The sequence below is a fragment of the Halichoeres trimaculatus genome, unplaced genomic scaffold (assembly GCF_033239565.1).
Source record: "Halichoeres trimaculatus isolate MK-OKI-2021-1 unplaced genomic scaffold, fHalTri1.1 fHalTri1_scaffold_3, whole genome shotgun sequence".
NCBI classification, from domain to species: Eukaryota; Metazoa; Chordata; class Actinopteri; order Labriformes; family Labridae; genus Halichoeres; species Halichoeres trimaculatus.
Window position 1 is genome coordinate 39,826,567 of NW_027437181.1, and position 23,726 is coordinate 39,850,292.

The 23,726-nt window shown below is 40.1% G+C and overlaps 2 protein-coding genes across 2 annotated transcripts in view; both read left to right on the forward strand.

Moving 5' to 3' along the window:
* The window catches only part of nadsyn1 (NAD synthetase 1), a 29,632-nt gene extending 8,389 nt beyond the window's left edge, over positions 1 to 21,243 (forward strand). The window contains exons 3-22 of the mRNA XM_074667289.1: positions 287 to 347; positions 446 to 562; positions 2,829 to 2,882; positions 2,991 to 3,080; positions 4,121 to 4,172; positions 5,252 to 5,340; positions 5,428 to 5,545; positions 8,156 to 8,287; positions 8,936 to 9,007; positions 10,182 to 10,306; positions 10,389 to 10,437; positions 10,515 to 10,617; positions 12,770 to 12,938; positions 13,086 to 13,221; positions 13,371 to 13,477; positions 16,948 to 17,079; positions 17,173 to 17,242; positions 17,343 to 17,471; positions 19,464 to 19,637; positions 19,739 to 21,243. Of these exons, the coding sequence (XP_074523390.1) occupies positions 287 to 347; positions 446 to 562; positions 2,829 to 2,882; positions 2,991 to 3,080; positions 4,121 to 4,172; positions 5,252 to 5,340; positions 5,428 to 5,545; positions 8,156 to 8,287; positions 8,936 to 9,007; positions 10,182 to 10,306; positions 10,389 to 10,437; positions 10,515 to 10,617; positions 12,770 to 12,938; positions 13,086 to 13,221; positions 13,371 to 13,477; positions 16,948 to 17,079; positions 17,173 to 17,242; positions 17,343 to 17,471; positions 19,464 to 19,637; positions 19,739 to 19,777 (2,018 nt within the window). The 3' untranslated portion in view covers positions 19,778 to 21,243. The remainder of the gene's footprint in view (positions 1 to 286; positions 348 to 445; positions 563 to 2,828; positions 2,883 to 2,990; positions 3,081 to 4,120; positions 4,173 to 5,251; positions 5,341 to 5,427; positions 5,546 to 8,155; positions 8,288 to 8,935; positions 9,008 to 10,181; positions 10,307 to 10,388; positions 10,438 to 10,514; positions 10,618 to 12,769; positions 12,939 to 13,085; positions 13,222 to 13,370; positions 13,478 to 16,947; positions 17,080 to 17,172; positions 17,243 to 17,342; positions 17,472 to 19,463; positions 19,638 to 19,738) is intronic.
* Positions 21,244 to 22,227: 984 nt separating this feature from the next.
* Positions 22,228 to 23,726, forward strand: part of tpcn2 (two pore segment channel 2) — a 36,644-nt gene continuing 35,145 nt past the window's right edge. The window contains exon 1 of the mRNA XM_074665563.1: positions 22,228 to 22,538. Within this exon, the coding sequence (XP_074521664.1) occupies positions 22,394 to 22,538 (145 nt within the window). The 5' untranslated portion in view covers positions 22,228 to 22,393. The remainder of the gene's footprint in view (positions 22,539 to 23,726) is intronic.

The window sequence follows — 23,726 nt, forward strand, 5'->3', positions numbered from 1 at the left end:
CGGTGCCTTTTTGAAAAATAATCATTTATAGAAAGAGATAAAGACTATGAAGAGTCCAACACAGCGAGAACAAATTATAAGGATTTATAAAAGAATTTTATGAATAAATAAATAAATCACAGTGTTTTCCGAAAATTGGTTTAGTTTGTGGAAACAAGCAAAAGAATCGCACTGAAAACCAATTTGGGCACAAAAGTGATGGAAGATTTCTTTTTGTAATCATAAACAACAACAAAAAAAACTAACTAACATCCTTCTGCTGTTTCACACGCTTATTTCCCTGCAGGTATTGAGATTGCCAAGGCTCAGGGAGCCAAGTACAGACTGGGCCCAGAGCTAGAGATTTGGTATGACAAATACAACTCTTAATTACATTAAGTTCCTTTTTTTTAACCATTTTAACCTCCTCAGCTGACTTCTGCTCTAATACATGTCATTCTTACAGTGGATACGGCTGTGCGGACCACTTCTATGAGTCGGACACGTTGCTCCACAGCTTTCAGGTCCTGAAGAAGCTTCTGGAGTCTCCTGTCACCCAGGACATCATCTGTGATGTGGGGATGTAAGTAACACCTTTGAAAAGTCAGGCTGGCCAACAGACTGTATTCGATCTGTCAGCAAGGGGCAACATCAGGCAAGTAAAAGTGAAGTCTATGTGGAAGTGCTAAAAGCCACTGTTTGCTGGTAAAGCAGAAAGACCGAAAGTCATGTACACACACCCAGCCATAAAAACAGACTTTTCAGGCATTAAAAAGCATATTTACAGCCTGGTTCAAAAAACAGCTTGGGTCTAAGCGCTGATTTCACTATCAGCACACACTGTACAGTGAGTGAATTTTTTTCTGTGGTTTAGAAGTTATTATGATCGTTTGATTTTCCAATCAAAGGCACAGCTCAGGTCACGTGGCTGCCGGGCGCCCTGTAGCTGCTCAGAGAAAAACTCACAGCAGGAGTCAAAGCGAATGTTATGGAGTAGTGAGGGTGCCAAATTACAAAAATAAATCTATAAAAGAATAAATAAATAAATGAATAAATTATATAAGAATCTAAAAAGAATAAATGAATTAATAAATTATAGAAGAATCTATGAAATAATGAATAAATAAGAACTATATAAGAATTTATGAAAGAATAAATATAAAATTAATACATAAATAAATTTTATAAGAATCCACAAAAGAAAAGGCTAATAAAAATAGAAATATAAAGAAAAATAAAAAAAATAAAGAGAAAAGTGCTTAATAAATAAATAAATAAATGAATGAATAAAGAAAGAAAGTAGCTATATGAAGTGATATTGATAAAAGAATAAAGCCTTAAAATAAAAGGCCAATAAAAGTATAAATATAATGACAATAAAAGTATTTAAATCACATTATAATGTCACTGTATAAGCGAAGAAAATATGCGCAGAAAAATATGCGCAGTAGGAATGTCGTTGTACGCATGCGCAGAAGGAAACCTATCGAGGAAGAAGGATGGCAGCTGAAAACTTAACAGGAGAACTTTTAAGATTGGCTGAAATTTCAGAACACAACGATTACAACAGAGAGTATGTATTGTGAACGGTAGAGGACGTTATGGAAAGTGTTGGTGTTATGTGTGCACTGACCAACACAGACATCGACGAGCTTGTGTGGACAAATCTTGAGAATGTAACTAAAACATTACTTATGTAGCTTCGATTCTTCCGCCTGGCTAGATCAGGCCTTGTGTTAAAATGTTGTCATATGTTATGTCTGGGGCACTTTATCAATATTTTTACCCTTCTTTTTGTCCAATACACATATAGCCACAAAATGCCTTTGATGGACTCTCGTTCTGAGGATGAAGCTTGAGCGCTGTCCAGCACGACATCATGTTGTTCTGTTGGGACAGGTTATTACGTTTACTCCTTGTGGGTGACGATGAGAAACATCTTGAAACAGCATTGAATGATTTAGGAATCCTACCTTGGATTGATAGAGCTGTAGACGGAGCACCTTCCTCAAAAGTTTTTGTTTTTTGGTCATGGTTCAGGCTCTGAGTCTGAACTGTCGCCCTCTGTTCTTCTGTCAAAACCACTGCCACCGATCTGTCAGTATCTGTGTGTGTGTCGGTTTGTTGTCCGAAAAACATGACAGCAGTGTAAAAAACGCGTCAGTGAAATGTTCTGTCTCATGCCACAGCTGTCTGTATTACAGCAGCAGTGTTAAGAGGAACAAAAGGTCAGAAATCTTAAGCGCTTCATCAGACAACCTTACAGGCTTCAGAAAACATACAGAACATGGATTTAGGAAAACTCACGGTACGAAAAATAGTAATATTAATTTTTTTTCTAATTTATTGGCATCCAAAATGTTATTAGTGAATTGCTCACCTTTTTTAAATAACATGCAAAAAGTCATTTTTCTTCCTGTAAATAGTCTTCCTTCCTCAGATCCAGTTTGCTCACTAGTACAGTGCACTTTAAGCTTGAAATGGGATGAGTTTCTCTTCCAAAAGCACATTGTGGTCTAAGGCCTTTTTCTATTACAGTATTAGACATTGATAGGTACACCTATAACACAGAACAGAGTCAGAATTATGTTTTAAAAAGACTTCACTTTTTTACATGTTGGGAAACCGTGATATAATACCGTTATCGCAATATGAAGGAAAAATACCGTGATATTAATTTTGGGCCACCCCTACGTTGTGGATGCTTCACCCGTGTTTTATACAGTCTATGCCTGTCAGTCATTCCTTATGTGCAAAAAAAAATATTTTTGCACTAACAGCCTCAACCTGTGTATCTCAAAGTTCAGATTGTTATCTTATCAGAGGGTTTCATATTCTTCTCTCATCAGGCCCATCATGCATCACAACGTGCGCTACAACTGTCGCGTGCTGTTTCTCAACAGGTACTTCATCTTACTGCACCTTTCTGAAAGATGATCTGATTTCACTGATTTTATGCTTTCCAGCAGCATGTCTGGTGTTATTCTTAATGATTGTCTTCCATCCTGCAGAAAGATTCTTCTCATCAGACCTAAGATAATGATGGCCAACCATGGGAACTACAGAGAGCTGCGCTGGTTCTCACCGTGGAACCCATCAAGGTAAGTCATCACTTACATATGGGGCTAGTTGTTCAAAGAACATAATCCAGATCAAAGTGATCCGGATTTGGAAATCCTATTTCTTGCTATCTAGGATCAGGTAATCTGTCTTAGTTTTATGTCAGTGTTTCAAAGCAGCAGTGGATTGGATAACCCTGATCCGGATACACAGTTTTCAAGATTACTAAATCCAGATTACCTCTGCTCAAAATGGGACAATGTATTACAATGTGGGCTTCCAGCTCTGTAAACAACAACAGGTAGAAGACCCAACATGGGGACATTGTAGGGGGAATTATAGTTTGAAAAACAAAAAAAAAACAAAAACAAAAACAACATCACCTTCTTTTTAAAATTTCTTTTATGCCCCCTTATGTGAGCCACAACAAATAAATGACAAATATACATAAAAAATACAAAGTGTATATTTTGAAAAAGTCTGAAATGCTAAAAGAAAAAAGAGGCTAAATGCCCAATAGTTTGCAAAATAAATAAAAATGTTCATGGTTCCTCTTCATCTGTGAAGGAGAGTCCAGCATTTTTAAGCCCTGCTTTTAGAAGGTGGGTTTGAGGTTTCTCTGGTTTGCTGCAGTTTGCTCAGCTTGATTCTTTCCTCTGCCAGGAGTATCTCTGCTTCTGCTCTTTCACTTTCTCTTAGTTTTTACTTTACTATACTCAAAGGCTTCATTGGTAACCTCACTAACTTTATCGACTTTATCACTGTTATGGTTAAACAAGTCAAGCGCAAAATACAAATCAAAGTTTTGAAACTAAATTGTATAAATGTTGTATTATTTGACCGTTTTCTAAAGTTTTGCTACATTTTCTTCCTAAAATCCACCTTGAAATCCTATCTCCTGTTTGGATCAGGATAGTCCTGTTTTTTGGTTTAAAGTGATCTTTCTGGCCCACCCTGTAGATAGAATAAACCAAGCTTTGTATTTGTATTTCTGCTAATTTAAGCAGTTCTCAAATGAATTTTTGATTTTATTTTTCTCTTTTAACATTAAAACTTATGTTTTCATTATTTTTTCTTCAAGGAAAGTGGAGGACTATTTCCTTCCCAGAATGATCCAGGAAGTAACAGGGCAGGTAAAAAGTTCCACTGTCATCATCTGTGAAGTGATGGAGCTAACTCTATCTTTGAAGGTCCCATATTGTGCAAAATTCACTTCAGACTGGTTTTGTCACAGTAATATGTGTCCCCAGCCTGCCTACAAACACCCCGATATGATAAAATTCTATTGTCTCCTTCTCTTGCTTGCTCCAGACAAAGTTTGTTTTCAGAACATGTGTGCTCAAACCCATGGATTTCAGATTCGCTTTGCATGACGTCATGAAGGGCAGAAGTTAAAAAAAAGTGACTCTGTACTGCCCCTTCTGTGCAGCGCATTTTTCACTTTGACTGCTCGACTGATCGGTAAAATAAACATGGTGAAGGTACAAGCAAAGCACGGCGGTTGCTCAGTTGTTGGCTGCACAAAAGAGCACAGAAGTCTTTTTTTAACTCCATCATCTAAGGTTTTGAAGACGCAGTGGATTAATTTTATTTTTGATGGAGATGCATCCACAACAACTCCTAAAATGTTGTATGTGTGTGCTCACCATTTCACTCGGACTGCTTTCTCAACGAGGGCCAGTACAAAGCAGGATTCACCAAGAACCTGGAAGTGAAGCATGGATCTGTACTAACTGACCGTGACATTGTGGGCTGGCCCCACGTTATGGCTTATATATAAATTATTTGATGTCAATAAATGCTTGTCTACAGAAATGGCTCGTGTGCGTAATAAACACACCACCTGCTTTTGGAAAATCTATGCAGTTAAAAAAATAGCACAATCAATGCATGCTGTCACATGTTAGAGCTACACCCTCGTCCAAAGCAGTTGTGAAGGAGGTGTGGACAGGGCAGCTCATTATCATTTAGCGCTACGCCCAAAGAAACAGCTTGTTCTCAGGAGCGCTCGGGAGAGGGGATTTACAGAGTGGCTGAAGTCCAGGAAACAACTGGATTGTGAGGCTAAAAACTTTAAATTGACTGTCCTGGCACCTCTGAGACCTATTTGAAGTTATTGAAAAATTGCATAATATGGGACCTTTAAGTTCTACATCTAAGAGCCAATGCCTACATTTCTGTCGTTTTTTTTTAACTCTTTTGTGTTCCTCAGGATACAGTCCCTTTTGGTGACTGTGTTTTATCGACCATAGACACCTGCATCGGCACAGAGTTATGCGAAGAACTCTGGAATCCTAGAAGGTAAGGTAGGTAGGTAGGTAGGTAGGTACTGTGAGCTGTCTGATATCATTCAAACTTGACGTGTCTGATTTCTTCTCTTTTCATCAGCCCTCATATTCAGATGGCTCAAGATGGGGTTGAAATCTTTACGAATTCTTCTGCAAGCCACCACGAGCTCCGCAAGGCTGACCAAAGAGTTCACCTGATCAAGTCAGCCACAACAAAGGTATTCTATGAACAGGGATTTGTTTCAGCCTGCAGGCTGAATGGAAACCCACAGTTTCCTAATCCTGAAATGAGGAAAAACTGTTGCTGTGTCCCAAATCAAGTACTTCTGTAAGTCCACTTACACAAAGTGCACTGCATACGCTCTGCACTGACTGACACTGTGCAAATCAAGCACTGCAGCTTCATGCTTACTGGTAACTACAATCACACTTCACAACTATTCACAGGTGTTCTTCTGCTTTTCATTGATTACATCCATCAACAGTGATCCATGATCTGTTCCTGCCCCTGCCTCTGGGTAGCCAATACAGAGACCATTGATGAGTGTCCAGCGTTCCACACTCAACTTTTTGAGTGGGCCAGCTGAGAAATCAATGTACACTGAGTTTTTCCATCCTGTCAGTATGAACAATTATGCACTGAAATCAGTAAGTACAAGAGCAACAGTGCGTGACTTGAGACACAGCACAAGGTTTTAGACGGTAAGAAAACTTAAACCTGGATCAGTCAGGGCCCCTCTCGGTCAAACATTTTTTATTTTCAACAAGTCATATTCTGGGATCTCCTCGCCTTTTCACATGCCTACGTGACATGCCACTCGAATGAAGACTGATGTGAGTAGTTTCGAAGTGATCTTGAAGAAAGTTTCCCTTCTAGACAAATGCCTGATCATAATCCACACTTCAAAATGAGGTTATCAGCATCAATATAAGTTATTCCTAAATGCTACTTCTTAGCTTCCTGATTGAGTCAGGCAATGGAGACAGTGGGCATCCCTGCCAGCAGCCTCTAAAGAGACCAAATTTCTCAGTGAGGGTGCCGTTAATGCATAGCATGGCTTGTGGGTTAGATAGATAGATAGATAGATAGATAGATAGATAGATAGATAGATAGATAGATAGATAGATAGATAGATAGATAGATAGATAGATAGATGAACAGTTATTGTCCCAGAAAAGGGAAATTTATTTCCACAGCTTTCCATATCATGTTGCCAAAGCACACCATCACACAGAACACAAACAGAACAATGAACAATCACAAACAAATACAGATCAAGACAGCACTCAACATTGTCTGGCAAGTAGGTTAAGTCAAGAAGGTAGATTGTTCAGTACAGCAAGAGCAGATGGAACAAAACTCCTCTTAAAACGGGCCCTTCTGTATATAAGAGTCCTGTACCTGCGCCCAGAGGGAAGGAGCTGGAAGAAGTGATGGAGAGGATGCTCAGTTTCTGAGACTATTGACTTGGCAAGCCGGGCTATTGCTCTGTCGTTCAGTTCTGGAATATTAGGTGGAGGCAAACGGATGATTTTGGATGCTGTGTTGGTTATTTTGAGGAGCTTATTTCTACTAGAGACTGACAGCATGGGGTAAAAACAGGATGAACAATACAACAGAATGGACTGAATGATACCCTGAATGAGGTGACATGGAGAGAACTGCTATACATGGCCTTAATCCTCCCGATACATCTATCGCCCAGATTAAATTTTTCCAAAACAGCAAATGAGTATGACCACTCAACCCTATCAAATGCTTTTTCTGTGTCGAGGGATAGCAATAAGGCTGATTTGTTATGAAGGGATGAGTGGTCAATTACATCTAGCAGTCTTCGAATGTTATCAGAGGCATAACGTGCCTTCACAAAGCCAGATTGATCAGGATTGACTATCCGGGGTAGCAGGACCTCCAGTGTTTGTGCAATTATTTTTGGTATTATCTGAAAGTCAACTGGAAGGAGAGAAATAGGGCGGAATGAGGTGTGTTCAGCAATGTCTTTGTCCTTCTTATGTATTAGTGTTATTATTGCTGTTTTCATGGAACCAGGAAGGTTTCCATTTTAAAAAAAATCTATGAGCACGGGCATGAAAAGGGGCTGAATTTCAGCCAGAATGTCTGATAGAATTCTACCCGATATCCGTCTAAACCTGGAGTTTTCCCAGATGGCATGTACGACAGTTTTTTGACTGAATGAAAGTTATTACTTTTCATCGATGTGAGTCAAAGCTACATGGGCGTGTACGGTAGGTGGCGGTGAGCATTTAAGTTGTTTGAAGTTGAAGAAGATAAATGCTCTGCATTCAGTCAGTCAGACTGGACACAGTTTGCTGATCAACTGCATTTAACTGTTTACTGTAAAATTGATAATAGGCTTCAACTTACAGGAAACAGAGTTACACTGGACTATTCCAGTAGGGAGTGGTAGAAACCATTCAGCCAGAAATGGTATACTAGGTACCACTTTTCACTCTCAGCGCTGCTGGGGTTTCTTTTTGCCAGCTCAACTCAGGTGTGTGGCATTGCTTCAAAATTAATCACAGAAATCGTTTTTAGCAGATATTTTTTTAGCTATTATGCCTCACTGCTTAACTTTGTCAGCCCGTGTGGTGTTGTCACAGAGACTTTGAAGTGCCATAAATCAATCCAGTCCTGTCTGACCCGATAGAGAGGCTGAGAAATAGCATTCAGAAATAACTTTTTTTTGCGCTGATAATCTCATTTTAAGTCGTGGATCATGCATACATCTAGAAGGGAGACTTTTTCGAGATTACTTAGAAACTCCTCACAGCCTCTTTAGATTTGACATGAGTTCCTGTCGTTCCAGTGTGGAGGCATCTACCTGTATGCTAACCAAAGGGGCTGCGATGGAGACCGAGTCTATTACGACGGCTGTGCTTTGGTGGCCATCAATGGAGACATCGTGGCACAGGGAGCACAGTTCTCCCTGACTGATGTGGTGAGTATGGAACCTTGAAAAGAACTAGTCCCAACTCAAACCCCAAAACATGTAGGTAGAAATCATCTGAGCTGGAAAAATGTTTCCATTTGGAAGGAAGTAACTTCTGGGTTTGGAAAGGTTGAGGAAGAAAGAGTAAAAAATTATCATCTTTATTTACTTTTGTGACTTTTTTTTTATTTTGTAAATCTTTATGTAAGCAGTGCCTGCTTTTTCAGATTTGATCCTACCAAGCCACTGGGGGTTACAAGCCAGTGTCCTCATTAGTGCTGGTCCCAAATCCCATCTGGCTTTACTCTGAGTCAAATCAATCAATTGGTATGCAGAACTCATATCAGAAACAAGTGATTGGCTGTGAAAAGCCCTGAAAGAGAAAACGCTGAAAGAAAAAGAATTACCAAAATATTTTCTACATTTCTGTAGAGTACACTCTACTAGTGTGTACAGTGCAGTTAGTTACTTTCATTTGGAACAGAAAAATGTGTTTTAGAGATTTTCTGTTAGCACTGATTAATTTCTGACTTCTCAGAGAATTCCTGTGGACTGGCTCAAGACACTGAACCCCAAACTGCTCCTGCTGTTGTTCAGTGGTGTGTCCATGAGTTAGGTTAAGCTAATACTGATGGTGTGTGTATGTGTGTGTTATAGGAGGTGATCACAGCCAGTCTTGACCTTGAGGATGTACGCAGCTACAGAGGAGAAATCTGCCAACCCAGTATGGTGAGATAGGGCTTTGTTCCCACCTGTGTCCTGTTCCTGGTTTCTTGAATCAGGGCTTACTGCTGTAAGTGTCATTTATAATTCTGAACCTCATTGTTGTTTGTGGATACTGTCAAAAATATTAATCCATCAACCTTCATTACCATCCATCCATCCATCCATCCATCCATCCATCCATCCATCCATCCATCCATCCATCCATCCATCCATCCATCCATCCATCCATCCATCCATCCACTGCTTATCTGAGTCTGGGTCACAGGGGTAGCAATGTCATCAGCAAAGACCAGTGGCCCCTGTCCCCCAGCCACTTCTGTCAGCTCCTCTGGGGGGGGACTAAGGTGTTACAAGACTTGTGGGCCACAACCTCAGTCCTGGCTCCAGGGCAAGGTTCAGGAGACCCCCAGCCAGGGTGAACTGGTCCCTGTGTTTTTTCTTTCTTGGGAATCAGGCCAACAGCAAAGCTCCAGGGGTTATTAGGACATTCAAAGCCCTCCACATGATAAGGTGGTGGCCAGGAGGGGCCTTACTTTTTATACTTTTGTTTAAACAAACATTTTTTTTTTCAGGCTAAGGTAAATAAATGTATCTGCTGCTCTTGGTGTCACGTAACATGAAAAGTGTATGTGTTAGGAGTACTCTTAATGCCCTGGGCGCAAATGGCAGGTCTGACGTTTGTGTGTCACATACCGGAGCTAATGAGATAGGAGGCAACTCCAGGTTCATGTGTTCCTGATTAGGAGCCTCTCACAGGCCCTTGAGATACCTTACTTTCCCTGCAGAAGAAACAGCTGAGTCATGAGCAGTGTTGAACTATTAGTTCTAATTAGTTACTGAGGAAAGTAATTCTTGCGCTACTTTTTTAGAAAAACCTTTAATTTTGCTAACGATTTTGAGTGGGAGAACCCTGTGACTGTACCAGATCTTCTGTACTGCCCAGTGAGAGTCAAAAGACCAAAAGTTAATCTTGAATAGCTTTAGGACATCTTGATTTGAGAAGGGAGATTAATTCCATGTGTTTTCTTTTTAAACACCTTAAAGACAAAGAAAAAAAGTGAATATCTGGTTGGTTAAGAAGAAAAATCCAGCTCTTCTCCTCCTCTCAGGGGAACAAACAGAACTCAAAGGAGAGACATTTATCTCACGTCCTCTTACTGTCACTTCTCTGCTGCAGGACAGTGAACACAAACTCTGCCACCGAATCAAAGTGGACTTTTCTCTGTCTACGGTTGACGACATCTACCTCCCAACACATGAGCCTTTGACATGGTCCTTTCATACCCCAGAGGAAGAAATCAGGTGTGAAATGTTATATTTGGTACAAACTTTGTTTGAAATCATGTGATCACTACCAGAAGGGGTTAACAGCTGCTGTGTTCAGTTTAGGGCCAGCCTGCTGGCTGTGGGACTACCTGAGGAGAAGTGGACAGGTGAGGAGGAACCCCATTTAAAGAAATAATTAAATCTTTTGGTGTTAAACTCACTCTGTGGTTCTGGTTTGGCTCAGGCTGGTTTTCTGTTGCCTCTGAGTGGAGGTGTTGACAGCTCCTCGACCGCCTGTATCGTTTACTCCATGTGTGAGCTGCTCTGCCGGGCTGTACAGGACAACAGTAAGTATGGAGCAAAGATACATCCACACATTGGTCTCATTTTCAACACTCTTTGTATTTTTTATTTGATCACAACCTTGATATATCCCTAGTGACACCACTATCATTAGGATTTAAAGTTTCATCCTGAGTTTATGATGAGTCAAAAATTTTAACTTATTTGTAGTTAACCTTTCTCCTAAGGGCCTGTCTCCACATAGTATGCACATTTCATTTTTTTATTTGAGTTTTTGTCTTTATCAACCATGAAATCATACCTTTTCTTCCTCATTGGAGGCTTGCACCCAAAGAATCAAAAAGTGATCTCAAATAAACTATCATTTAATGTTCCACGTTACAGACACATCTTAGATCAAAGTTTGTTTGTTGTCACCTTTCAAACAAAAGCGCTATATAACTGTATGTAAACACATCACCTTGTTGTTTTGCATCCTTGGAAAAGTTTCCTGAAACACAGAGAAGTAGAATTAAAAAGAAGATCTGCTCTCCAAAACAAATGCATGCCTCCTCATGACAGTCAGTAATGGTGCTTAAAACACAACAGAATCCAGCTAAAGGTGTCACTACATTTACCTCCTAAAATCAAGTCCTCACAAAGCCTCTGAATACGTTAAAAACATTTAAAACTTGTGCTGCTATTTTTATACAGAACAGGAATACGGTATTCCTCAAAAACCATTCCTGGGCTTATTTCATTTTGACTTTACAAACTCTCACTTGGTTGTATAATTTCCAGCCACCATGTCAATTATCATTTTTATGCAGATAATACCCAGAGTTACATTTCTGCTTCCCCACATGACCTAAATGCATCACAGTCCCTCATTTCCTGTATTTCTGACATCAGTGTACGAGCAAGAACATTTTCGAAGTGAACAAAGATAAAACTGAAATTGTTTTAGTAGGAGCCAGAGCAGCTAGAGACAGACTGCAAACCATGATAGCAAGTTTGAGCAGTCAGGTCAAGTCAACAGTACCTGACCTGAGAGTGGTTTTAGGATGTGATTTTTACCTGTTTCATATTAAAACAGTCAGAAGTATTACATTTACCATCTTGGAAACACTCAAAAGTCAGACCTTACTTATCCAAGAAGGATGCTGAAACTTTCACTTATGCTTTTATCTCAAGCATGTTGATCATTTCAAGTCCTTTATTATTGGTTTTCTCAATCACAATAAAATCACATTAAAACATACCCTCAAATCTACACGACTGTTTTTTTCTATCACTGAATCAATATTAATGCTGCATGTGCAGATGCCAGGTGAAACTCAAAATCCATTTCTATCTGTTAGCTCTCTCTGACCAAGTCCACAGGTGTAGAGTAAACTCTCTTAAAATATTCTGCTGTAACTTTTCTAACCTGGGCGCTGGATTATGGCTGTTGAAGCTGGTTAATTTTGTGTTAAATTCCATCATTTGTAACATTAAAGCTGAAGTTGTGCTTTTTTTTGTTTGTTTTTTTGCACATTTATTTCTTTAAATGTAAAGCAAAAATAAGCTAAAGGCTTATGCAGGGTCTACAATCATTTTGTTATTTTGTAAAGGCCTATATGTATTCTGCAGTCTAAAAGTAAACCCTAAATCAACACAATGCTGAAATAATGTCCAAAATATTCATATTTGTTTTTAAAAATGGCCCCCACATCTCTGTTTCTGTAGATTTGAAATCATTTCCTCAGGGCTGTCCTCACCTGTCCTCTTCCTGGCCCTCATTTATCAATCTTGCACGGGAATTGGCGCAGATTTGGTCAGCCCTGTTATTGACTGGCGACCAGTCCAGGGTGTACCCCGCCTCTCGCCCAATGACAGCGGGGATAGGCTCTGGCTACCCGCAACCCTTAACAGGATAAGCGGTTTCAAAAAATGAATGAACAAGTACAACCTTAAAGAGCACCCCCTGGTGGCTGTAAAAAATTATATAAATTAGCAACATTGTTGTTTAAAGCATGAGAAAAAAATAGCAGCTTATCATCTGGAAATTTGCAGTACATATTTTCTTCCTTTGTTAGCAATTTTTTTTTTTTTGTTTTCCCACAAAACATTTACATTCTAGCTGATAATAACTGAGTTGAGAGTGGGATAGTTGTGAATTAATGGCCCGTATTGGCCCAGTCCTACATCACCTTTCTTTCTCCATCCATCTCACAGACATGCAGGTCCTGAAGGATATACGCAGAGTCGTGAGTGATGACCGCTATTCCCCTCAGGATCCGAGGGAGCTGTGTGGGCGCATCTTCACCACCTGCTACATGGCGAGTGAAAACTCCTCAGAGGACACCCGCAGCAGGGCCAAAGAGCTGGCCAATCAGATTGGCAGGTCAGCATGACACCCTGACTGACTGTTACTGTTGGAGGTCTATGAAAGTGTTAAATCTGAGAAGAATGGGGGTTGTTGGTCATTCAGATACCTCACTGCAGGAAACACTTAATAGAATATGGCTTTTGTATTTTGCTCGATTTGCAGCACACACATGGACATCAATATAGATATGGCAGTGAAAGGAATTCTGGGTATCTTCTCTGTGGTCACTGGAAGGCTGCCTCAGTTTCGCACTAATGGAGGGAGCCGCAGAGAGAACCTGGCTCTGCAGAACATACAGGTCAGACCCTCTCACAGCATGTCCTTTTTAGATATTTGATACCATCAACACAAAAATGTTCTAAACTCCAACTTTATTTCAACTCTTATTTGATTATTCTCTTTTCTTCTCTCATTTTCTTTTTGCTTTGATGTGTGTGTGTTTTCCAGGCTCGGGTTAGGATGGTCCTGGCCTACCTATTTGCCCAGCTCGTTCTCTGGGCCAGGGGAAGCCCTGGTGGACTACTGGTGCTGGGCTCAGCCAATGTAGATGAGAGGTAACGCTGAAGCCATCTGTCGTGCTTCATGTTTCTCTCAGAAATTAAAGGTCCGATATTATGCAACTTTTCAATAAGTTCAAATAGGTCTCAGAGGTCCCAGAACAGTCAATTTAAAGTTTTTTGCCTCAAAATCCAGTTATTTCCTGGACTTCAGCCACTCTGTAAATCCCCTCTCCTGAGCCCTCCTGATAACAAGCTGTTTCTGTGGGTGTAGCTCTAAATGATAATGAGCTGCCCTGTCCACGCCTCCTTCACAACTTCTTTGGACGAGGGTGTGGCTTTCACTCTGGGACCATGCTGCAGTGTTTACACAGAGTGCGTAGATATGGCTCATAGAAGCGCCGTGGTTCAGTCAAACCAGTTTGATCCAGAGTCTGACCCAGAATGAAAGCTGAATGAAGAAATCCAAACTTTACGACTGCAACAGGATGTTTCTGAGTGGTTAGTAAAAAATATTATGTGTCTTGATTTGCTGCTGTTTTGCGATTTGCAGTTACCATCAGGTAAACAAAGCTAACGTTAGCAGCTTGGTGCTAACCAGAGTTATATGACCATACCGAGCAGAAAGAACTGCATTCAGCCTGGACTGTTAGTTTTTCCAGACAGCACCATGAGGGACATCTATCAAGCAAACTACACTGCAGCAGTTACACACACATTAGTGGTGACTGTGGTCTTAGCGTCCATAATAACAGCTGAGAGCACGTTAGCTACCCTGTAGCACAACATTAGCTCCACTGGGCACTACCGCGACAAGTAATCACATCCGTCCAAACAAAAGATAACATTGTGTATATAAAGCTAGCTTCACGTGAAATAAATGTCCATATATCTTCCCTTTAATGTCCCCTGATATTATTTACTCATGTGTGTTAACATAGTGTATGGAAACTAAGTTACAAACCGTAGTAGTTACTTTTTTAGAATCATGACGTCATGCAGGGCAGATCTCAAATCAGTGTGTTTGAGCACACATATCCTGAAAGCAAACTTTGTCTGGAGCAAGCAAGAGAAGGAGACAATAGAATTTTCTCATATCGGGGGTGTTTGTAGACAGGCTGGGGACACATATAACTGTGACAAAACCAGCCTAAAGAGAATTTTGCATTATATGGGACCTTTAAATCTTCTGCTGTAGTTTTATAAAAAAAAAACCTGAACTGTTGAGGGTACTGTCTGTAGTGACAGTAAAATGCTTCTTCAGGTCAAACTGATTTCTCTTGTTGATAGTTATTAAAATACCTCAAAAAGAAAAAGGATTGAGTCATTGAAGAACTCAACTCAATCCATAGAAACGCTCTGAAAAAAATTCAGAATGAACCAGGTAAACTCCAAAACTGGCAGATCCATTTTTTTCACATTACATTTTTATCAAACAACTGCTCCCCCTACAGGTTTAAACATCACATTAGATCATACTATCCAGAAACAAAGGATCATACAGTTTCTCTTTAGATATTTGAAAGAGACTTAACTCTCTGGAAACTCAGTGTGTGTTTGTGATGAGTCAGCTAAACAGTTCTTGCTTTGTCATGCTCTGACAGCTCACCCACTGCATCATTTTTCTGAAGTTATTTGATGTCATTCAAGTTATCTAACATGCCCATTTTAATGCAAATAACCACCCCACAACCACCTAGATCCTAATTACAACTACGCTTGCACTGGCAGTGAGCTGTGGTTCAAGGCACATGTTCTTCAGTTTGTGCTCTTCTTTTGTCTCCATTTTACTGCTCAGTTTGAAGGGACTATGCGAGCAGAGCAGACAGAGTTAGAGGGTGTACCTGTGGCGTTGAGTTGTTCTGCTTACAGAGCACTTTAGATTAAGTGGCCCTCATTTATCAAACGTGCGTATGCCTGAAAAATGGGTGTACACTCCTTTCCATGCACAGATCGGCATTTATCAATCTGAACTTGGGCGTCGAGTACAAAATCCCACCTCAGGTCTGAGTTTGTGTACGCAAGTTTCATGTCAGTGGGGAGTGTGGTGCAGCAAGGGAATTTTGTCTGTGTAGGAGGTTTATTAGATTATATGAGCACAAAACATTTTCAGAAATAAAAACTTATGTCATTAGATTATTATTGAGATCGTCGAATTAGATATGACACCAAGAATGTTTCTAACATTTCACTCTTCAACCGCCAAATTATAGAATACTTCGCTATGAAAGAGCAGCACGAGTTGTCAGCTTATTTCTCTCCTTGAAAATGTGTTTCCTCTATCGGCTTGCTGAAAAAAAAAAAAGAAATAATAATAGAGAGGCTGTTATCAGTTTTTAATACACCCCCATGTTCATGATAAAGTCTCTGCAGAGAACATTCAGAGGACGCTGGATCAAACTTGGCTGGATTTTCTTAAGAAAGCTGTATTGATCACAGGATTTACTATGAAGATGATTATTTCATTCCCGCCTCAGTTTGTGACAGGTTCAGCTGCAGACTCCAGCCTGAACCTGAACCTGTCACAGACTGAGGAGGGAGTGGAGCTGAAGTGTGTCGATCAATTACGCACAGGTAGACCGGAGTTTTATGATTATTTGTACCAAGAGATGAGCAGGTTGTTTGTGATCCCATGTTAATGAGCATCTTTTTTTAATGAAATAGTCACTTTTTTTGCACACAGTTCACGTTTATATGATAATATTCTGAGGAGTGTTATAATCAACTTCACAGTAAATCCTGTAATTCAACAGCTTCCTTAAAAATTTCAGGCTAAAAGTTTGATTCAGCATCGTCTGAATGTTCTCTGCAGACTTTATCATGGACTTGGGAGTGTATTGAAAACTGTTAATAGCATCTCTATTATTTCTTATTTTTTAAAGTAAACCAATAAAGGATTTTGTTACGGAGAAATCAGCTAACAGCTCACGCTGCTGCTCTTTTATAGCGATGTACTTTACAGATTAGTGGAAGAAGAGTGAAATGTTAGATTAATATTGAGATTGTTGAATTGGATATAACACCAAGAATGATTCTAAGACCATCAGTTTTTCTGTCTGAAAATGTTATGCGCTCATTTGATCTAATAATTCTCCTCCATAAAGGGATTTCCCTTGCTGCACCGCACTGCCCACAGACATGAAACTTGTGTACAAGAACTCAGACTTGGCATGGGATTTGAGTGAGCCCGACGCTCGAGTTCAGATTGATAAATGCGGATCTGTGCGTGGAAAGGAGTGTACACCCATTTTTTGTGTGTACCCATGTTTGATAAATGAGGGCCATGGTGTTTTGTGTTTCAAGGTTTTTTCACCAAACATAAAAAATGTCCTCTTGAAAAGTGAATTTAGAGCAGTCAAACTGGCAGGATATCACTCAGACATAAGTGTTTATTGCCATATTGAAGTACATATTTAGTAAAATTATCCCAACTTCTTTTTCAACTAGTAGAAACAAATACTGCTCTTCTTCAAGGGTGAAAATTCCAGACCAACTCTTTTCCATTGTTATTTCCTCCACCTGCTCAGTCTGACAGGGTATTTCACAAAGTACGACTGCTCCAGTGCTGACATCAACCCCATAGGAGGCATCAGCAAGAATGACCTGAAGAGCTTCCTGCTTTACTGTGTGGAGCAGTTCCAGATCACTGCTCTCAGGGGGTAAGGAATCCATCATGGTTCATGGACCTTGTAGAACTGTTTGTAATCTTCTGACTACATCACAGACACCTAATGTTTGTGTTTCCTCTGCAGCATCCTGGCAGCTCCCCCCACAGCTGAGCTGGAGCCTCTGACTGATGGACAGGTGTCACAAACAGACGAGGTGAGGCCTGGATTTATTTATCTGCTGTCACATGTTTGGATAAAGCTGGAAGTTATCTGCTACACCCTCTCTGTTTCCTCCCATCTCACCCCCTCTGCAGGCAGACATGGGGATTACCTACTCTGAATTATCTGTGATTGGCCGTCTGAGAAAGATTTCCAAGTGTGGCCCCTTCAGTATGTTCTGCAAACTCATTCACATGTGGAAGGATGCACTCTCACCCACTGAGGTCAGTTTACTCGTCACCTGGTTGACATTTTTCTGGAAGACTGAGGATCAATGTGGCTGCCACTTTTAGATGGAGAACTGACATTTTTAGGCCATGTGTAAACACAAAAACTGTTTGATTTCTTACACCTTTAAGGAGAGCAGAAAGATTTATTTGACCAACAATGAATATTTGAGTCATTTTAGGAGTTCAAAGTTTGCCAGTTTTCATTTTGTGTATTTCTTTTTTGCATAAATATTGGATTTTCACCAGTGACCGATATGGTTTTTAGAGGGCTTCGCTATGACAGAGCGGCGCGTGCTGTCAGCTGATTTCTCCCCCTAAAAATGTGTTTCCTCTAAAAAAAAAAAGAAAATAGAGTGGCGGTTATCAGTTTTTAATACACTCCCATGTCCATGATAAAGTCTCCGCAGAGAACATTCAGAGGACGCTGGATCAAACTTTTAGCACAGATCTTTAAAAGACAACTTTCCACGTTTCTGGACCTGAAAGGAAACAATAATATTGTGTCTTCTAAAAGTCAAACATCACAGATTAATTTATCGAGGTATAAATGAAGGCTGTTTACATTAAATGTTTAAAACTCTGCTGTAGTTTACTTTGTCACATCCACGCTGCTGAATCCCAGCAGTGATTTCCTTACAGGTGAGTTTTTTCTGATTCGCTCTACTATTAGGACTGCCAATTAACGCAGCGTCATTTCCTCTCTACCTCTGTTGCTATATCGTTGTTGATTCCCAGCATGGAGAAGTTCTCTTTTTCCCTGTAATGTGTCCCTCCATGTCCTAAAATCAGTGGGTTCGGCCAGCTGAACCTTGAATATTTAGGGTAGTGTTATTTAAATTATGAATGTTTTCAGCCACCACATTTCTCAACACCTGATCAGATGTATGCTGTGATTGGCCCTGGTACGCACGTTTTTATAACTCACACGTGAATGTTGCCGTGGGATCATTTTTACACCCAAATTTTCGCCATTTCCCACACAAGATTGATAAATGAGGGCCTGTGTGTTTGACTTGAGCAGGACTGAAAATAAAGACGAGGCCTCAGAGTCAAATGGTGTAACATGTTCCTCTGAGCTGTGCCACTCATGCTGCATGGTTCATGTTCTGTTTCTCCAAATAGGGATATTAAAACAAGATAAGCTGCAGGACCCTGTGCTATGAGGTTATGTTTGTGCCATCAGAAACTGAATTTGAATGAAAACATTTAATTTGAAAAGCATGATATGTAATGGAATTAATTGTTTGAAATTGAATTTATTTTTTTAAATTGAATTTGAAAGTGTATTTCACCTATGAAAATTCAACTCTTTTTATACCTTAAAAATTCAAAAACACAGAATTCAATTTCAATTCACTAAAAGCACATTCAGTTTTACGATTCAGTTTTAATTTAGAGCGACACGACCGTTGAGTCATCTTGTGCCTGTAGGGAGACTAATCGAGCACAGATTCATAGACACCCTCTACACAGCCGCAGACTCTCCTGTGTTGTGTCTAGCTGTACTCCTCCTCCCCTGAGTGGGACAATCGTCAGTTCGACGATGGCTGAAGACGAATGGTTGAATAATCAAGTTTGAAATCACATAGACATGGTTGTCTGTCCAGTATGATACCATGCGATCGACTGGCGACCTGTACGGGCACAAGATGACGTGATGGTCGTGTCACTGAATTGAAATTGAATTGTAAATTGAAATTGAATTCTGCCTTTTGTAAATTGAAATTGAATTCTGTGTTTTTGAATTGAAAGTATAAAAAGAGTTGAATGTTCATATGTAAAATACAATTTCAAATTCAAATAAAAAAAATAATATATAATAAAATTCCATTACACATCATGCTTTTTCTAATTCAATATTTTAATTCAACTTCAGTTTCTGATGGGACAAATATAACCTCATACAGAAATCACATTTGTGCATTTAGAAGCTGCTCATTAAGTTTTATTTCTGAAAGTGCCAGGGAAATCCTCTTTGTTCTTCAGGTGGCACAGAAGGTGAAGCACTTTTTCCGGATGTACTCGGTGAATCGCCACAAGATGACCACAGTGACCCCAGCCTACCACGCAGAGAGCTACAGTCCTGATGACAACCGGTTTGACCTGCGACCTTTCCTCTACAACACAAGCTGGACCTGGCAGTTCAGGAGTATAGACCAGGTGGCACTTCATGGACATGACCCTCATGTTAGAGTTAAATATCATCATTATATCATCAGTAACTACCTCCTTATGATGTGTTTCTGTTTCCTCTCACACAGGTGTCCCAGATGGCAGCAAACCAGCTCGAAGAACTCTGAGAAGTGATTAAAAAAATAGATAACATACCAAACATACCAAACACTACACCCATCAGGGAAAAAATACTTATTTCTGGTACTGTACTGACTTCTTGTTCTACCTCTGCATGCACTGCCTTTGTAATACCTATCTTCCAAGTGTATGTCTGCAAAAAGGCAAAACCTTTTGAAGAATTTGTTCATCACAGGTTTTAAAGCATTGACTCACCACTGCTTGCTCTATTCTGGTGTAGGGTGGCCTTCCCTGTCATCGCGCAGACAGAAACATTGATATTTCTTCATTTGTAAGTGTATCCTAGGTCTGCTTTCAACCTAGCTCCTTACCTATATTGTACCGAAAAGTGCAGGAACCCATGCCCTTCCATCTTATTTTACTGTCTGTTCCCAGGGTCAGGACTGAACTTGGAAAAAAATTGTCCAAGTCTGAAATGCCTTCTAGTTGGAACAATCTACAGAAAAACTTGGAACTTTGTGAGTTGCACTCTCTGGATGCTTTTTAACGGATCCTTAATGATTTGGAGGCAGATTCATCTGTCTGCACATTTCTTGTCTAATGTAAGATGTTTGTAACTCCTGGAGGTTTCTTTTATATTCTCAGTCTGTGGTGGAAATGTAACTTTGCTGCTGCTGTCTTGGCCAGGACACTCTCGGAAAAGAGATTTTTAATCTCAATGAGTCTTTTCCTGGTTAAATAAAGGTTTAATAATAATAATAATAATAATAATAATAATAATAATAATAATAATAATAATAATAATAGTAAAAGTAATAGTAATAATAACACAAGTTAATCTAGTCTGGACTTGCTAATGAAAGTGTATTGGGATAACATTTGTGTGATTTGGTGCTTATAAATATTTATTGATTTGAAATAATCAGGCCAAATTATGTTTTAATTGTGAATGCAGGGGGGAAAAGGAAAAAGTCTTGATTTCTTCAAAGAATGTTTTTTTTGTCTGTATCCTGACAGAAAGTTGGGGATAAGCAGGTTAAAGATAATCATGGAGCTGTGAGAGGTGGTTAAGCTACAGTTTACACAAACATGCTCTGCAAAGTTATTACATCCCATCATTTGAAACCAACAGTTTGCAAAAGAGCACCTGGACGTTCCCCTGTACTAACAAAATATTCTGTGGTCTGATGAAACCAAAGTTCAGATATTTGGGTGTGTGGAGAAACAGAGCACCAACACCAAAACCTTGTCTCAGCTGTGAAGCGTGCTGGAGGGGGTATCATGGAGCTGCTTTGCTGGACAGAATGATAATGGACCAAAAATTGATTTCTCAACCTGACCTTTAAGGGAGTGATTCACATCAGATACCCCATGAACACCATAGAACTGAGATGGTTCAGAAAAAAAGGAATGGTCCAAAATTCCTTGTGACTGTTGTTGGTCTGATCTGGGACAAAAGGAAATGTCTACAAAAGGAGGGTCGACCAGTTTTTAAATCCAAGCTCAGTGAATGTTTCCATGGTGTGTTGAATTAAAATGTGAAAACTCATAATTGTTTGTATGGTGTTAGTTCAAGCAGACTGTGTTTGTCTGTTGTTGTGACTAAGATGAAGATCAGAACACTTTAGGACCAATTTACGCAGAAAGCCAGTCAATTCCAGGCTTTTTTTTTCACCAGAAGAAATAAGTTTGTCTCAGCTTTAGAATTAAAAACCTGCAGCTGCCTGTGCTGAATATTTTTTCTCAAGGTGCTTCAGTGCTTCTCAAACTTTTTTCAGTGATGTACCCCCTGTGATATATTTTTTTTAATTATCATGATTTTTATTCTTTTTTTTAATGCCAAGTACCCCCTAATAAGCGCAAAGCAGTTTGGGTTGGAGAAAAATGCATAAAACAAAGTGCTGTAATATTCTCTTGGATATAATTTTCAGTTTATTAACTTAAACTTCAATTGTATCAAACACTGATTGAACAAATGGTGTTGAAGGAGTTTTGCCCTGGGTGCCACTTTTTGAATACACATTTTTTTTATCTTGCGAACGCCCCAGGAGAACATGTACCCCCATTTGAGAACCACTGGTCGACAGGATGAGAGCTATATGTCTTCACTTTAACCCTGACTTCCTGCACTTGAAGGCAACGCGATACTTTCATCCTTCTTTCTTCCTACCTGCCCGCCTATCTGTCAGCCTGTCTGTCTGTCAGCCTGCCTGCCTGTCAGCCTGTCTTTCTGTATGTCTGCCTGCCTACCTGTCTGTCTGTCTGTCTGTTTGTTAAGGCCTTCCCCTGGCTGCTCTGTCCACGGAGGACCTCCAGTCTATCTGTAGGTACGTCTCCTTAGCAGACCTTCCCACGGCCGTCTTTCTACAGCAGCACGTGCTGTGGGAGGAGTCTGTGTTATTGTGGGTGTAAAGTGAGACTGTGGGACAGGGAGGAGGAGGAGCAGAGGAGTCACTTCCTAAAAACAAGTTACCCTTCACAGGCCTGCTGTGTTAACTTTATTTGCGAGAATACACCTCGCAGTGACTCGATCTGGATCATAGATGGACTAACTTTTTTCTCCAGACGTATCTCAATGCGCCACCTCTCACATACCTACAAACACCTACAGCCTTCACTGTGACAGCTGAGGAGCGGCTCAACAACAAGTGAGCATTTCCTGGATGGAAACGGAGGGTCTGCTGACCGGAGCTGTAAACGGAGCCTCCGCGGACTATGGCTCGGGCTCGGAGCCCCGAGGGGGTCCTGGCAGCAGGAGGATGTCCTACTCTGTGTCCGGACAGTCGTGCAGAGTGGAGGGAGGCACAGGTGAGTGAAGGGTCCGCAGTAAGGTGACACGGCGCGCGGGGGGGACAGGAGTGAGAAAGTGAAAGGTGGCCCCTGAGATCAGGTTAAACCAATCCCGGTTAGACCAGCAGACAGGCTGAGACTGGCCCCCCAGTGACACCACCACCCAGGGGCGTAGCTACAATTAGGCAAACACAGGCAGTTGCCTGGGGCCCCAAGATTCCCAGGGCCCCCCAAAGCATCTCTTAAAAACTGATTTATGAAAGCGTTTCTTTTTTCTAAATCTTACTTCACATGCTTCAAATACATCAAAAGCCTTAATCTTTAGTGATCGTTTTAGGTACACCTCCTCCCTTCTTATTCAATGGGCTATTCCATGTTACAACACATCTGAAAATTTGATTCAGGAAGAAAGTGGTAAAAAACACTTTTTTCCCCCATTTTTTTTCTTATTTTCGACCAAGTCGGAAAAAAACAATGTTGCTCTGAGATCTGAGATAAACATATCAGACTTTTAGGATTTTAAGGACTTTATCTAGCCCAGGAAACAGGATCATTTTCTCAAAATCAAACTTTTGACTTGGTGATAAACATTATTGTACAATTTTTTTTTTTTTGGGATACATAACTCACTGGACAGGGGGTCAAATAAAAATACATTAACTTTAAAATAATAGTACCAAAAAGTATGGTAACTGTAAATATCACCTCTTTCAGTAGATTTTTTTCCAGTTTTATGTTGTGCTTGATATTTACATATTTTTTCTTTACTAAATTATTTTTTCAATATTTACCTATTGTAATGTTTTTCACTTCATACTTTCTTGTTTGTTACTGTTACTCTGTAAATTCCCCACTGTGGGACAAATAAGCTGTCAATTGACCATAAAAGATTTCAAATCCAGGACAAAGTGGACTAAATTATGTATTCACTTTTTTCAAAATCAAACTAAAGTACAGAACTTGAGGAAATGCATTTAGTTGCGTTAAGTTACCATGTATAAGATTAGCTCCGTCTCATGCCTTGATTCTTGGAAAGAGACAGTGGACCCAGGGAAGGCCAGTCTAGCTCTGAGGAAGATGAGTTACAAGGACATGGAGGGCCCCATTGACTGGGTTTGCCTTGGGCCCCCAAACCACTAAATAAGCCCCTGGTTATACATCACATTTAACATTTAGATAGAACATTCAACATTTATATGTCATATT